General features: G+C 39.8%; 1 protein-coding gene across 11 annotated transcripts in view; it reads left to right on the top strand.

Annotated features, from left to right (window-relative positions):
- The window catches only part of HERC1 (HECT and RLD domain containing E3 ubiquitin protein ligase family member 1), a 102584-nt gene extending 88501 nt beyond the window's left edge, over nucleotides 1-14083 (top strand). For 10 of the 11 annotated variants that reach the window (XM_053987965.1, XM_053987967.1, XM_053987969.1 and 7 more), the window contains exons 58-78: nucleotides 505-651; nucleotides 1174-1275; nucleotides 1417-1590; nucleotides 1896-2189; nucleotides 2863-2928; nucleotides 3050-3175; nucleotides 3597-3735; nucleotides 4186-4367; nucleotides 4983-5138; nucleotides 5636-5758; nucleotides 6333-6435; nucleotides 7135-7304; nucleotides 8580-8718; nucleotides 9004-9173; nucleotides 9409-9578; nucleotides 9752-9917; nucleotides 10212-10288; nucleotides 10714-10966; nucleotides 11197-11349; nucleotides 12303-12608; nucleotides 13419-14083. In XM_053987965.1, the coding sequence (XP_053843940.1) occupies nucleotides 505-651; nucleotides 1174-1275; nucleotides 1417-1590; nucleotides 1896-2189; nucleotides 2863-2928; nucleotides 3050-3175; nucleotides 3597-3735; nucleotides 4186-4367; nucleotides 4983-5138; nucleotides 5636-5758; nucleotides 6333-6435; nucleotides 7135-7304; nucleotides 8580-8718; nucleotides 9004-9173; nucleotides 9409-9578; nucleotides 9752-9917; nucleotides 10212-10288; nucleotides 10714-10966; nucleotides 11197-11349; nucleotides 12303-12608; nucleotides 13419-13604 (3402 nt within the window). In that variant the 3' untranslated portion in view covers nucleotides 13605-14083. Of the gene's footprint in view, nucleotides 1-504; nucleotides 652-1173; nucleotides 1276-1416; nucleotides 1591-1895; nucleotides 2190-2862; nucleotides 2929-3049; nucleotides 3176-3596; nucleotides 3736-4185; nucleotides 4368-4982; nucleotides 5139-5635; nucleotides 5759-6304; nucleotides 6436-7134; nucleotides 7305-8579; nucleotides 8719-9003; nucleotides 9174-9408; nucleotides 9579-9751; nucleotides 9918-10211; nucleotides 10289-10713; nucleotides 10967-11196; nucleotides 11350-12302; nucleotides 12609-13418 lie in introns of those variants that run through there. The other variant, XM_053987974.1, reaches the window with a different exon arrangement.
- Nucleotides 14084-14442: the final 359 nt, after the last annotated feature.

Genomic DNA, 14442 nt, shown 5'->3' with positions numbered 1-14442 from the left:
TGCTCATTGTGAAGTTGAAAGAGGAGAAGAATATGAGTGAGTTACTTGAATCTCAAAGTTTCCTGAGAGAAGAAATTTGCTAAGAAATATTTATATTGCATTTATGTATGTGTAGGCATTTTCAGAACAGGAAATTGAAAAATTCATTTAAGATTAAGGCTGAAGATTATATTTTGGTCTGTTTTCTTTCCTTTAAAAGTTGATCAGTATATCCTAAAATTTAATGAGAGTTCAAAGTTTTTTGTAGATAAAGAGTGAAGATTATTTTCACCTACATAAATTGTAGTGTGGTCTTTGTTGATAGTATTTTGTAAGGAGAGGAAAGCTGATAATGTGATCAAGTTATCTATAAAATATTGTCATGGGCCTGGGTGTTCTTAAATTATTTAGTGGAACTTTGCCATCTGTATGGATGATCAGTATTTATTGCAGAATACAGACATGTCATGCTACTCAATTTACTGGAAGTAGTGCAGTGTTCCATAAGTGTGTGATTGCTTGCAGGATGGATACAGGAAGGCAGTGGAAGTGAAGTGTGTGTTCCAGCTGAGAGGACACATCACTCCTGTCCGCACTGTTGCTTTCAGTCCTGATGGGCTGGCATTGGTGTCTGGGGGCCTTGGTGGCCTCATGAATATCTGGTCTTTACGGGTAAGATCATCTTTGATATGGCTTGATTCTCATTCTTAGTAAGAGTATCTGAAGTGGTCAAGGTATCAGACCAGCTTCCACCCCCCCCACATGTTAGATACATTAGAGAAAGTGTGGTGTAAAATAATGCTATAACATAATAAATAATAAAATATAAGTTGAAACTGTACTTAGCATTGAAGAACTTTATGGTTCAGTATTGATTGATTCTGTAGGATTGGTCATGGTAGTTAGGCTTTGCAGAACCAGCCACTTTTGTTATAGTTAAGAACAGTATTCTCTTATGTTGGGGACTCTTAATTTAAAGAGCTAGATATTGTGGATTATTAAACACTTTTGAATCCTTACTTATATTATCTCCTTAATATGATAAAAATGAGGGGTTTCTGCTTTTAGGTTAAGCAGATCAGTTTTTAAGTAGTTATTGAAAGCTTGTACAAGTATCATCCCTTAGGAATGTGTATGCACTTGAACAGAACTGCAGCTCTGTTTGCACCTGGCTCCAACCCCTTTTCTTCCTAGGACGGTTCAGTATTGCAGAGTGTCGTGATAGGGTCTGGAGCTATCCAGACTGCAGTGTGGATCCCTGAGGTTGGAGTCGCTGCCTGCTCTAACAGATCAAAGGTGAGACAGAAATGTTTGAACCTCTGTGTTTTCTGGGCCCTATGGAAACCAAGATGGTTGGTGATAAATCAGTGGAGCTGAATGATCCTGCTTTGTGACTTTTTAATTTCTAACGTGACTAATGTGACTGCTGTTGAACAGGACGTGTTGGTGGTGAACTGCACCTCAGAGTGGATCTCTTCCAATCACGTGCTGGCGACGTGCAGGACTGCGCTGAAGCAGCAGGGAGTCCTGGGCTTGAACATGGCTCCGTGCATGCGTGCATTCCTAGAGCGCCTGCCCATGATGCTGCAGGAGCAGTATGCCTATGAAAAGGTATGAGAAATGCAAATGTTTATTAGCATTCATGGCTGACATGAGTGCACTGCTTAGATCTCAGACGGTTTCAGTCTTTCACCAGAGAACCCAGAAGACTTCCCTGCATTCTACTTGAAATATCTTTCACTATTCTCAAAGCTATTAGTCTCCTAATTTGAAGATATTTAAAATATTAGAAAAACTTTGATTAAGCATGGAGGAAGGTACTGTTCTACAGGACTCGCTTTTAAGGGCTTGTATATTGAAGTGATTGGTGTATGTTTCTAACTGGGTGTTCCCTTTTCCTCCCTGCTGCCCTGCAGCCCCATGTGGTGTGTGGGGACCAGCTGGTTCACAGCCCCTACATGCAGTGCTTGGCATCGCTGGCCGTGGGGCTGCACCTGGACCAGCTGCTCTGCAACCCCCCTGTGCCACCTCACCACCAGAGCTGCCTACCTGACCCCTCTGCCTGGAACCCCACGGAATGGGCCTGGCTCGAGTGCTTCTCCACTACCATAAAAGCTGCTGAAGCCCTGGCCAAGGGAGCTCAGTTCCCAGAGTCCTTCACTGTCCCAGACCTGGAGCCTGTTCCAGAGGATGAGCTTACTTTCCTGATGGTAAAAGTTGATGTATTGTTTTAACAGTCAAGCGTGCTATTACTCAGCACACGGTATGATGCAGTGAAATCTCTGAACTGTAAACATTTATATTTAGTAACATAAGCACCAGCAATAAGTTTAGTTTTTAATTAACTGATGAGAATATACTGTTAAGATTGCACTCTTGTGTGTGTGTGTGTAATGAGTGCAAGTCAGTTGCACATTAAAATAGAAAAAAACCCAAAACTATGGCAGTAATTTTCATGTGTGATAGGAAGAAATGTAGAGCTTTGTAGTGCAATTTTAAGAGTAACATTTTGTAACATTTCCACACCAAATTATTTACCAGCGTCAATTTTCTTCATGACTTGTTATGTAAACCAAACCAGAAATTTTTAATTAAGATTTTTTTATAAGCAAGCTTATAACATTTCAAGCCAGTGTTTGCAATTGAAACTTCAAAAAGCCCCCTATGCATCAGTAAGTAGAAAAAGATCACTTCATCATGAATTTAGTTTTTCTTTCATTGATTTGGATCGCAAGTCATGGGTAACAGTGTCATTGCTAGTCTGCACACATTTTTTGTTTAGAATAATTTAAATATTGTTCTTAGGAAAATATATATTGTATAACAGAAAAATAACGTGCATCTCTTGAGCTGAATGTGGTAAATGTGGCTTTTGCTGTGTAGGATAACAGTAAGTGGATCAATGGCATGGATGAACAGATCATGTCTTGGGCAACATCAAGGCCAGAGGTCAGTTAAATTGATGGTTTGGAGGGTTTGGGGTGTTTTGGAGGGGTTTTTATTCTTTTGAAATGTGGCAAGCTATTGGAAGTGCTCTTGTTCTAAAGCCTTCTTTCATGCTCTTCCCTAGGATTGGCACTTAGGAGGCAAATGTGATGTGTACCTGTGGGGAGCAGGGCGGCACGGGCAGCTGGCAGAGGCTGGCAGAAATGTCATGATCCCAGTGGCAGCACCTTCGTTCTCCCCAGCCCAGCAGGTGATCGCTTAGAGCCAGTCATGATTTCATCATTTGCCATCTGCTGTTTGTACAGCTTGTCAAAATCCCTCACTAAATATCTTTTCAGTTTGTTATTTGAATTAACTCTAAGCATCTCAAAACATGGCTTTCACCAGAAAGGAAATCTTAAATTATTTAACAAATTCAAACCAAGAAGCCACTGAAATCTGACAACACAGAATTATTTTATATGAGCATGATCTTAAAATACCTGCACAACTTTCACATAATACATGGCAGTTACGCTTTCTGAAATAGCATGGACTTGATGGAATATTGTCTTGATATAATTGCAAAGAAAACAAATAAAAAGGAAATGGTGCACTGTAATGCAAGTATTACAGCATTGCTGCATTTAGCATATAATTTATTAACATTCCTTCATGTCTTTCTAAACTAGGTGGTTTGTGGTCAGAATTGTACTTTTGTCATCCAAGCCAATGGCACAGTTTTGGCTTGTGGTGAAGGGAGCTATGGGCGACTGGGACAAGGAAATTCTGATGATCTTCATGTCTTAACTGTCATTTCAGCACTGCAAGGTAAAACTGTTGTATTTGCTCCATCCAGTGATGGAGCACAAATAAGCATTTTGGTAGTTAGTGTAATTGTTTCTGCTGATGCTCTTCTGCAGATTTACTCATTAAAATATTGTAGATTCTAATTAAAAATTTGAAGAAATAAGCAAAATCTTGACATTTCCTTAAGATTTAAATACAGTATGTTAAAATTCCTTAATTTTAAGAAGGCTTCAGGGAAAAATGTTTGCTCAAATTAGGAGCACTTAATTTCAAAGCTAAGGGCAGGACAGAAGCACAAGTTCTCCATAAGAAAACAAAGGTTTTGTTCAAATTAAAAGTAAATTAATTGCTATAAAAAGAAGACTTACTGCCGTTTGTTCCTTTCCCCAGACCTAATTGGCTGCCACGAAGCACCCATGGATAAATGTTATATGTGATGCTAAGCTTTGTTTTCTTGCTTGTCTTTGCCAGGCTTTGTTGTGACACAGCTGGTGACCTCCTGTGGGTCTGATGGACATTCCATGGCTTTGACAGAAAGTGGGGAAGTCTTCAGCTGGGGAGATGGGGACTATGGCAAGCTGGGCCACGGGAACAGCGACAGGCAGCGCAGGCCCAGGCAGATCGAGGCTCTGCAGGGAGAAGAAGTCGTGCAGGTTTCAAAATATTTCTCTCTCCGTCCAGCTGCAGGGCTGGGAACCCAGTGCTGTAGAACTGCATGAAAATAGGCAACTTCTTGATTCTCTAGGTTTTATGAACCAGGGTGGTCGTTTCCAGTTAAAGCTTGTCAATACCACGGATATATTAATTGACAATTGGTACTGGAGAGGACTAAAAATAGAAAGAGTATGGAAGAAAGGGGTAATTTAAAGATGATCAAAATGCTGACATGATTTAGAAGTTTCCCTTCATCCTTGTCAGGTGACTTTGACCTACACAACTGGTCACCAAGAACACCTCCTAAGTACTAACAATGCACAAAACTATATTTGCTTTTGAGTGGAGGTTTCTTTATAAAAAAATTAGATAATCACACAGCAAATTCTTCACACAAATATCCTCCAGTCCCCCTCCATAACATTGCCACAGAAGAGAGTTAAGAGATGAGTTGCTGGAAAAATAGTTAATACTAAAATGTTTGTATTTTAGCTCTTTCTTTAAAAAGAAATACGGTTTAGGGTTAAGAAAGGTATTACATATGTACATGTAATAGTCAATATAAACTTCCAAGTCTAAAATGTGTGTAAAAGTAATGCTTATTTTACTTCCAGATGTCATGTGGCTTCAAGCACTCAGCTGTGGTGACAGCAGATGGCAAACTTTTTACATTTGGAAATGGTGATTATGGTAGATTGGGGCTTGGAAATACTTCCAATAAGAAACTTCCAGAAAGAGTGACGGCGCTGGAAGGTTACCAGATTGGCCAGGCATGGTTTATTTAAAATTAGCAATGTATCTTAGTTTAAAGCTTGTGTTACTTAAGTGTTCAATTGTGGTTTTTAACCTTGGTTTTTATTTTGATTATGATGGCAGAATTCAACTATGCATGATTTTTTAAATACTTACTTTACTGAGTCTTTTGATCATCTTTGTGCACAACTGCCTGTGTTTTTAACATTTCAAGATTTACACATTTTTTAAGCACGAATTCATGAGATTCTTTGTATTTTTAAGCAGGGAACGTGTGTGCCATAATACTATCCTTTGGTTCTATGAGCTGAGGGAAAGCAAGTGTTGATAAAATACTGCTGTATTTTTTCAGTCCTAAGGGTCTTTAAGATATTCTAATAAGCAGTGGAGGTTTTGGTGGTTTTACAGGGATAGTTCATTTTTAAAACACAATTTTTCTTCTTAAAGCTAGTTGGTATGTTTGAGTTAGTAAGTCAGCAAAAGCAGTGATAATAACATTATATCTCTCACCCAGGTTGCCTGTGGCCTCAATCACACTGTGGCCGTGTCAACAGATGGCTCAATGGTTTGGGCTTTTGGAGATGGAGATTATGGTAAACTTGGTTTGGGAAATTCCACTGCAAAGTCCTCACCACAGGTTAGATTCCCAAGGAAATTATTCTTTGCATAAGCGTTCAGTGTTCTTAAAGATGTTGCACAGTGTTGAGAGTGTGATTTCCAGATGTTATTAATTCCATGCTGTTAATACACAATCTGGCACAAATAATTCTGATGATACATTATGCTGAGCCTGGTACTCTCAAGAATTTTGTGTACATCATAGTGACTGTGTCCCAGTAGCAGTACAAGTAGTCAAAATCTGAGGCTTATCTTAGAGAAGAGAGATTTCTTCTTTTGGAAACTGGGGAGAAGGTTGTTTGCACACCCATCTACTTCTTCCCATGCCACTCCCCCTCGCTTCCAGTAAAAAAGAAGGTATTTTGAATGATTTTGCATAGAATAAGGCATTCATTCCATTGAAAAAAAAAAGTTTCGATTTCTTGTACTAATTTCCAAGCGTTAATTAAAATAATCCTACAATGTGTGTGCTGCACAGTGGGAATAAAAAAAATTCTTTTTTGGAAGCAGGAGTTACAGATTGAATTTGTGTTTGCTTTCTGTTTATATCCTTGTAATACTATAGCTTGTTTTCCTTTCACTTTACCCCAAAGAAAGTGGATATTCTTTGTGGAATTGGAATAAAAAAAGTTGCCTGTGGAACTCAGTTCTCAGTTGCGCTGACAAAAGATGGTCATGTGTATACTTTTGGCCAAGGTAAGACAAACTGCTCTTTTGACATTTCAATGTATAGGCTTGTGTAAATTGCAGGTGAAAAGGAAGAATATTAAGATGTGTTTCTAAGACTGACCTAATGCTACTCTGTAGAAACACATTGCCCTAATCTAAATTTTGGACCTTGACCAATGCAATTTTAACGTACACCTGAAATCTGGATTTGTAGCTCTGTCTAGTTTGATCTCAGAACACCTTTCATTATACGAATTTACTTTTTGAAGAGCATTTTCCTAAAAGTTCGTTGAGTTTCACACACATCCGTAAACACCGGGTCACTTCAAAGTTTACATTTTCTAATTAAGCGCACATACTTGCCCATGTTTAACAATCTGGGCAGGAGGATTTCCACATGCACTGAATGAAACATGCGGAAACTTCTGAAGTCAGTTAATTCATGTTTGTTATAAACCCACGCATTTAGATCTAGAGGCCTCGGTTTAGTCGAATTTGGTCTTGTTCCTGACTGACCATGGATACAACAGCTTTAGCAGTGTAAACAAGCGCTGTAGGCAGCACTAGTTTGCAGGGAACAGCCACGCCCTTTGTCCCTAAAGGGTTCCCCTTGTGTCCCAGCCCCAGGACTGTACAGATCTGCTGTCTGTCCCTTCCCTGCCTGTGCCTGTAATGAAATCCCCCTGAGTGCTGCTTGCTTCTGGAGCCTGGTGCTTGCCCTTGCAGATCGCCTGATTGGGCTGCCCGAGGGCCGTGCCCGCAACCACAACCGGCCGCAGCAGGTGCCGCTGCTGGCTGGGGTCTTCATTGAGGACATCGCGGTTGGCGCCGAGCACACGCTGGCCCTGTCCTCCACGGGGGACGTCTACGCCTGGGGAAGCAACTCCGAGGGCCAGGTACATCCTGTTCTCTGCTCCTGAACTCAGGGAGCCTCTTGCTGCCCTTCACAGCTGTGCTGGGCATGGCTTCCCTTAGTTGGGAAAGAAAGCTTTGATTTTCCTTCCCTCCTTCACGCCTCACACAATCGTGTTTTAGGCGATTTCCGTTATTTTCTTGTTTACTCTCTGTGCTCTGCCATGGTACCAGTTTGGGAAAGCACTCCAAACGTGCTACCCAAATTACTCAAATTCAAGCTTTTTAAAAGAATTGCAGCTTTTCTCCTAATTCTTAAGCTGTCATCTTTTCAACATAATAAAATTTACGGTTGATGTCAGATTTTTGAACTCTTTAGTTACTTTTCTTAATGAAAATATAAATGAACCTCTTTAAAGGAGTGATTTTTTTTTAAGTCAGAAAAAACATAGTAAATGAGAAATTCTCCTCCTTCACCGCATGCATTACTCAAATTTTTCTACTGCAGGCTACAAATTTAAGAAAGAGTCTCTTGATGTGTTAGCTACTGATGTTTCAGGAAGTTTGGCCACACTTCATCCTGTGGTTATCTAGGACTGAGTTTTTGAGAAGGTTTGTTGAGCAAGGTGTTTGGAAAAATTTTTGAGACATTTTTTGAGGTGTTTTTTTAAAATTACTTTTATTAGTGTTTTTTTTTAATATGGTACTTTGTATTTTTGGAAGAGGAAAATAGTGTAAAAATGTAGAGAAATTAATTCTGAAAGCTGTTCATATGCTTTTCCTTGTGGTTCAAAATACTGGTTCTATATGAAGTGGGGAAAAAATACACTTTTGTGATAGGAAATTTTTAACTCACAGAATATGAAATTAGGATATTATATGAAACTCAGTGAAAAGTCGCAACAGCTTCAGTAAATGTTCTCTTTACACAAACTGTGTTTTTGTAAACCAGGATTTACATTCTAGAACAAAAATGCTGTTTAAATAGCACAGAGGAGAGGTAGGAGCTTTGCTGTCTATATATGAGAGACTGAAATACAGGACTTAGCAGCATGGATCAGATCCTCAGTCTGGGAGAGATTTTTTGAGAAGTCTCCAGCTGTTTTTAGGTCTCTTTGACACCTGGATCTGTTACTCTTGTTGGGCGCAGCTGCAGTATTTTGTCAAAGATATAAAGTGAAAATACATATATGGCAGACATTTTTTTATCACAATATATGCTGTAAATAAATAAGATTTTTTTTTTTATCATCTTCTCTGAATTCTTGCTTGGAGAGTTGTAGAAACACTACCAGTTGTTGATTGTTGCCTTTTGGCAGCTGGGGCTGGGCCACACCAACCACGTGCGGGAGCCCACGCTGGTGACGGTGCTGCAGGGGAAGAACGTGCGGCAGATCTCGGCCGGCCGCTGCCACAGTGCAGCCTGGACAGCTCCACCCGTCCCCCCTCGAGCTCCAGGTGAGCAACTCAGCTTTTGTCTGGCCTTTTCTTTAGTCCTGGTGTCTCCTGGGCTGTGAGTGCGACAAGAATTTCTGAATATTCAGGACAAAAGTGGGGTTTCTTATATCCATACCTTGTTTTGTTTAATATACAAATTATCTCAGTTTGGCTTCTGTTGTGGTTTAACCCCAGTAGGCAGCTGAGCACTGTGGAAGCTCCTGTGAGGAAAATCAGCTTCATCCAAGCCAAAGCAATGCAGCTCCTCTTTCTCAAACAAGTGCTTGGTTTCTCTTTCTGTGGCAGGTGTTTCAGTGCCTTTGCAGCTTGGTTTACCTGATGCCATCCCACCCCAGTATGGGGCACTGAAAGAAGTGAGCATTCATACAGTGAGAGCAAGGCTGAGACTGCTCTACCATTTCTCTGACCTCATGTACTCTTCATGGAGATTACTTAACCTCAGTCCCAATAACCAGGTAAAATTCCATTTGAAAAAACTGGCTTGGCTGTGTTGTTCTGCTAGAGAGTTTCTGACTAGATCTAGATGGACCTTAGTAATAGGCTCTGTAATTTTTTGGTAAAAAAAATTTAAAATAAATAATTCCATAATAAAGCAAACTTTTTGAAGGTATTGCTTTACTTTTTCACTTATGCTATCACTGGCAAGTCAGTGTTCTGGTTTATCTGGTCAATGTTTGTGCTTTATTGCAGAACAGTACATCTCATTACAATGCTGGAACGTGGGGCATAGTGCAGGGACAGCTGAGGCCCTTGCTGGCTCCACGGGTGTACACCCTGCCCATGGTGCGCTCCATAGGCAAAACCATGGTGCAGGGCAAGAACTACGGGCCCCAGATCACTGTGAAAAGGATCTCCACCAGGTCAGTGCTGCTCTCACAGGCCTTGGGTTACACCTCGTGTGCATGCTGAGATTCATACACTGCCTTCTATTCTGGCATTCTGAGCTCGCTCTGGAAAGCTTTGTTGATCGAATGACTCAGAGCCTTTACATGATTGTGAGTTGTATTTGTGACTCTGTGTCTTTCCCCCAAAGGGGTCGGAAGTGCAAGCCCATTTTTGTCCAGATAGCAAGGCAAGTGGTAAAGCTGAATGCATCAGACCTTCGCTTACCCTCCCGTGCCTGGAAGGTGAAGCTGGTTGGAGAAGGAGCTGATGATGCAGGTGGAGTGTTTGATGACACCATTACAGAAATGTGTCAGGTATTTCTGTGAATATTTTGGAAATGTGTAACAGGAGTGTATCACAGTGCAGTCCCAGGAAAAAAAACATTGTAGCCTGACATAAAGACAGGTCTTGAAATAAACATGTCTTTACTACTTCAAATCATCCTACCATGTTTACCTTCTCTCAGTGTTTCATATGAATTTGTAAGGAGTAATCATCACCATAGTGAAATATTCTGTCTTGTAATGCTAAAATGCCTTAATAGTTCTGTCATAAGTTTGCTTTCCCTCTTTCTAAGAAGGCTTTTTTTTTTTTCATTGGTTTTTAAGGAACTGGAAACTGGAATAGTAGACCTGCTTATTCCTTCCCCAAATGCTACAGCTGAAGTAGGCTACAACAGGGATAGGTAAGTTGTACAGGACGTGCTTTTATTGCAGGTGGTAGTGGGTGAAAATCCAAATCTTTGTTGACTTTTTTATACCAAATTATGAGACTTCATTATTGTCTCTAATGTACTTTTTCCTTCAGGGTATGTTGTCACTTCATTGTGGAGCCAGGGCATGGCTTTAATGTGGGCTTGCTGGATTGCTGATGGCAGAATTCAGAGTAGCATCAAGATGCCAGGCTTTGTGCTCAGGAGCTCTGCCTCCCTCCAGCTCCAATGTTTTAACAGCTAAAGATAACAATAATCTTACTTGAATAAGTTTATTTGGACACTTGCTGACAAGTGTGCTGGCAGTTACTGTGCTGTGCTTACAAGTGTTTTCCCTTTTACTTCTAATGGAGTAGCATAGAAATAATACTCTTTTCACTGCTTCTTTGTCCTTTCAGATTTCTCTTTAATCCTTCAGCGTGTTTAGATGAACATCTGATGCAGTTTAAGTTCTTGGGCATTCTCATGGGTGTAGCTATTCGTACAAAAAAGCCATTAGATCTTCATTTGGCTCCAATGGTCTGGAAGCAACTTTGTTGTATCCCACTCATCTTGGAGGATTTGGAGGAGGTAGATCTGCTCTGTGTGCAGACCCTCAACAGCATTCTTCACATTGAAGACAGTGGGATTACTGAAGAAAATTTCCATGAGGTAAGATAATAAAGTCAGCGCTTCTAGATTTATTCTGAAAGCAGTTACTATATGAGATTGACCTTCACATCAGTATTTCTATAATTTCAATCTCCATTCTTGGGATAACAAGCACTTGTGCATTTAGAATAGTCTGTGATCTTAGTATATGTAGTTCTAGATGACTTGTAGTAAAACGCTATACTTGAATCACCGGAGTGACTTTATGCTTTTCCTATTTTGCGTAACAGATGATTCCTTTAGATTCTTTTGTTGGCCAAAGTGCTGATGGTAAAATGGTTCCCATAATCCCTGGAGGGAACAGTATCCCGCTTACCTTTTCAAACAGGAAAGAGTATGTGGAGAGGGCAATTGAGTACAGACTCCATGAAATGGACCGACAGGTAAGAACCTCGTTGTGACCTGCCCCTGTTGTTAGTAGGAACAGGGGGTAATTCGTGCCTATTTCCATTACAGTTTATTCAGTGCTAAGAAAAGCTTGGCTTTCTGCATCTTTCTGCGTCTCTGTATTTTTTCTTCCCTACAAACTGTTTTGGCCTTTTTTTAAAATTTAGTCTTGTTTTTTTCTCAGTAATTGCTCAGTTGGCAAAAGAGTGCTAGAAATCAGAGCTGGTCTTCCATATGAGTAGCCTCACTTGAGGAAAAAACCCTACAGTTTTGCATGCTGGGTACTCTAACTGGACATGTCAACAACACAGAGACTGGCTAAAGTAAATATTATTGACAAACATTTGTTTAGTTTGAAACTATTTCTCTTTTGTTATAACACAAATCCTGCAAAAACTTCACAGTATGTCTTGGGAAGGGCTCATTACCTATGGCATAGTTCTGTGTATTTTGTCATTTGTATAGGGACCCTTGTGAAAGCAGTATTCTAATTATAAGGTAAAGATGCCTGTGTGATACTGTCTTTCTTAGAAAACAACTTCCTTATCAGAGATACCAAATCCCAGGTCTTGCAGAGCAAGTGCAGCATTCTCACCATACCTCTGAATTAGAACAAAGTCTTTTTTCTGTTAACACAGTTGCTTGGTTTAGCCATCGTTATTTGTGATGCCAACTTCTAATTTTTTAAATAGTTCTGTGTTGGATCAGAACATGTTCTTTAATGTGCAATTACAATTAAAAATATCTGTAATATTCTCCAGGATTTTGAGAAACAATACAGTCCTTGCAGGGGCTGCGTGTGTGGGAGGCTGTATTTGGAAGACATTGGTAATTCTGTCTCTCAATGCCATTTCTCAGCTGAGAAGTTACTTTTGTGTTTGGGTAGTGCAGGAAGTGGCAGAGATCAGACAATTGCACTTCAAACATCTCTCCTGTTTTTGGCCATTAGGTGGCTGCTGTCAGGGAGGGAATGTCTTGGATTGTTCCTGTTCCTTTGCTGTCCCTTCTGACTGCCAAGCAGTTGGAGCAGATGGTCTGTGGAATGCCAGAAATATCAGTTGAGGTTCTGAAGAAGGTTGTGCGATACAGAGAAGTTGATGAGCAGCATCAGCTGGTGCAGTGGTTCTGGCACACCCTGGAAGAATTTTCAAATGAGGAGAGAGTCCTTTTCATGAGGTTTGTGTCAGGAAGATCTCGACTGCCAGCCAACACAGCTGATATCTCTCAGCGATTCCAAATAATGAAGGTTGATAGGGTAAGACACTGGTATTACTATTATTATTATCATCATTATTATTTCCTCTCAAATATAGTCTGTGCTTTGGCACTAGGAGACAATTACCATAATTGTAAATTTACAGAAAAAGTATGGGATGGGATATGCTCTAAGTTAATAAACTCAGACATTTTGGTTGTGTAGAAGGACATAGGCTGCATGAATTGCATCTTAATTTAATTGTTGCAACTGGTGATTGGAGATCAAGACAAGAAACAAACCTTTGTCTACTATAATTGTTCCAATCTCTTTTCATTTAGTAATTTTCTTTCTGTTTTTAATTTCGTGCAAGTGGCAACATATGATCACTAGTGAACTCTTCACTGCAATGAGTTTATAGTGAATTGTGCATTCATTTGGGGTTTTGTGCAGTGAAAGCACATTCTCTGTGAACAACATGAACAAAAAACTGGACAAAATCTCAGCTAACAGGGGTTTGTTTGTCCTGATTGGTTAGGTGTCTCTCAGATTGCCTTATGCACACTATGGTATGTAATTTGAACAGTGTTTGGTATCTAGCAGCGGGCTTCTAAACACAGTGTGATCAACTTTTCAAAAGGCTGAATTCTTTAGTGGGTTGTGTTACTTGCAGAGTAGGTTACAGAGGTTTTGGACATACTTAAGGGTGGAACAAATGCTGTAAACAAGGGAGGTCAATCTCCTCCTTTAAAGGAATTTGAGATAGAATGTGAAAATGATAGAGGCAAGGAGCAATGAAATGTGGATATTGTTGCATTGTTAACTTCATTCACAACTTACCAATGTCCCACCTTTTATCCGTTTCCACAGCCTTACGACAGCTTGCCTACCTCACAGACTTGTTTCTTTCAACTGAGGCTCCCACCTTACTCCAGTCAAGTAATCATGGCAGAGCGTTTGCGCTATGCAATCAATAATTGCAGGTCTATAGACATGGACAATTACATGCTCTCCCGGAATGTGGACAATGCAGAGGGCTCAGACACAGATTATTAATATTCTGTGAACAAAATCATCTTCCTTTTACTACAAATAGTGCCCTAAGTCCAATTCATCATTGATATAATTTTACAGTAACCATAGATGTTTTAGGAGCATAAAACCAGATCTTAATAGATGGTGGCCACATTTTAGTTACTCTAAATGTAACAAAAAATTAGATGTTTTTATTTTTTTGTGATTGTAAAAAAGAAAAAAGGAAAAAAAGGAAAAAAACAAAAAAGTATGATCGGTAAGTTTTTTCTCCTTTTTTGGTCACTTTTGATAAGTTTGCATGGAGACATTTTGGTGCATTTTTGTTGGGAATAGTACATTTGTAAACCTTCCCAGTGAACATGAAGAGTTGTACATTGTGTATAATTGTTCATTAGCCAGGACAGTTTCACATGAATATTCACATATTTATTTTGTTTTAATTTGAATTGCCTGTGCAGGGTTCCTTCTGCAGAGAAAAATAAAGCAAATTCAAGACTTGACTGCTTGTATGCATTTGTGAACTGTGGTTGGTTTACTCAGGCTTCATACTTTTATATTTTGTCTCAGGAAATAATAGTCTTACAGTGTTGAGACAGGGTGTGACATTTGAAGCATCTTAAAATATTTACCCTGCTGGACTGTGCTGTGTAGCCCCATGTTCTGCCTTCTCCTGGCCCGAGGCCCTGGCTGTTTGGGTATACTGTTGTTCATTCCTTGTGCTACAATACAAGCTCATGCTGTGCTTGGTTCCTTCTTGCTTTTTTGTTTAAACATTTTGCTCCTCCATAGTAGTTGTTGACAGTAACAGCATGCTGCCACCTTGATTCAGAAGCTTTAAATATTTTGAGCAAAATAATAA

Source organism: Vidua macroura, chromosome 12 (assembly GCF_024509145.1).
Source record: "Vidua macroura isolate BioBank_ID:100142 chromosome 12, ASM2450914v1, whole genome shotgun sequence".
Taxonomy (NCBI): Eukaryota; Metazoa; Chordata; class Aves; order Passeriformes; family Viduidae; genus Vidua; species Vidua macroura.
Note: the sequence above shows the minus strand (reverse complement) of the source record. Positions and strands in the feature narration are given on the sequence as shown.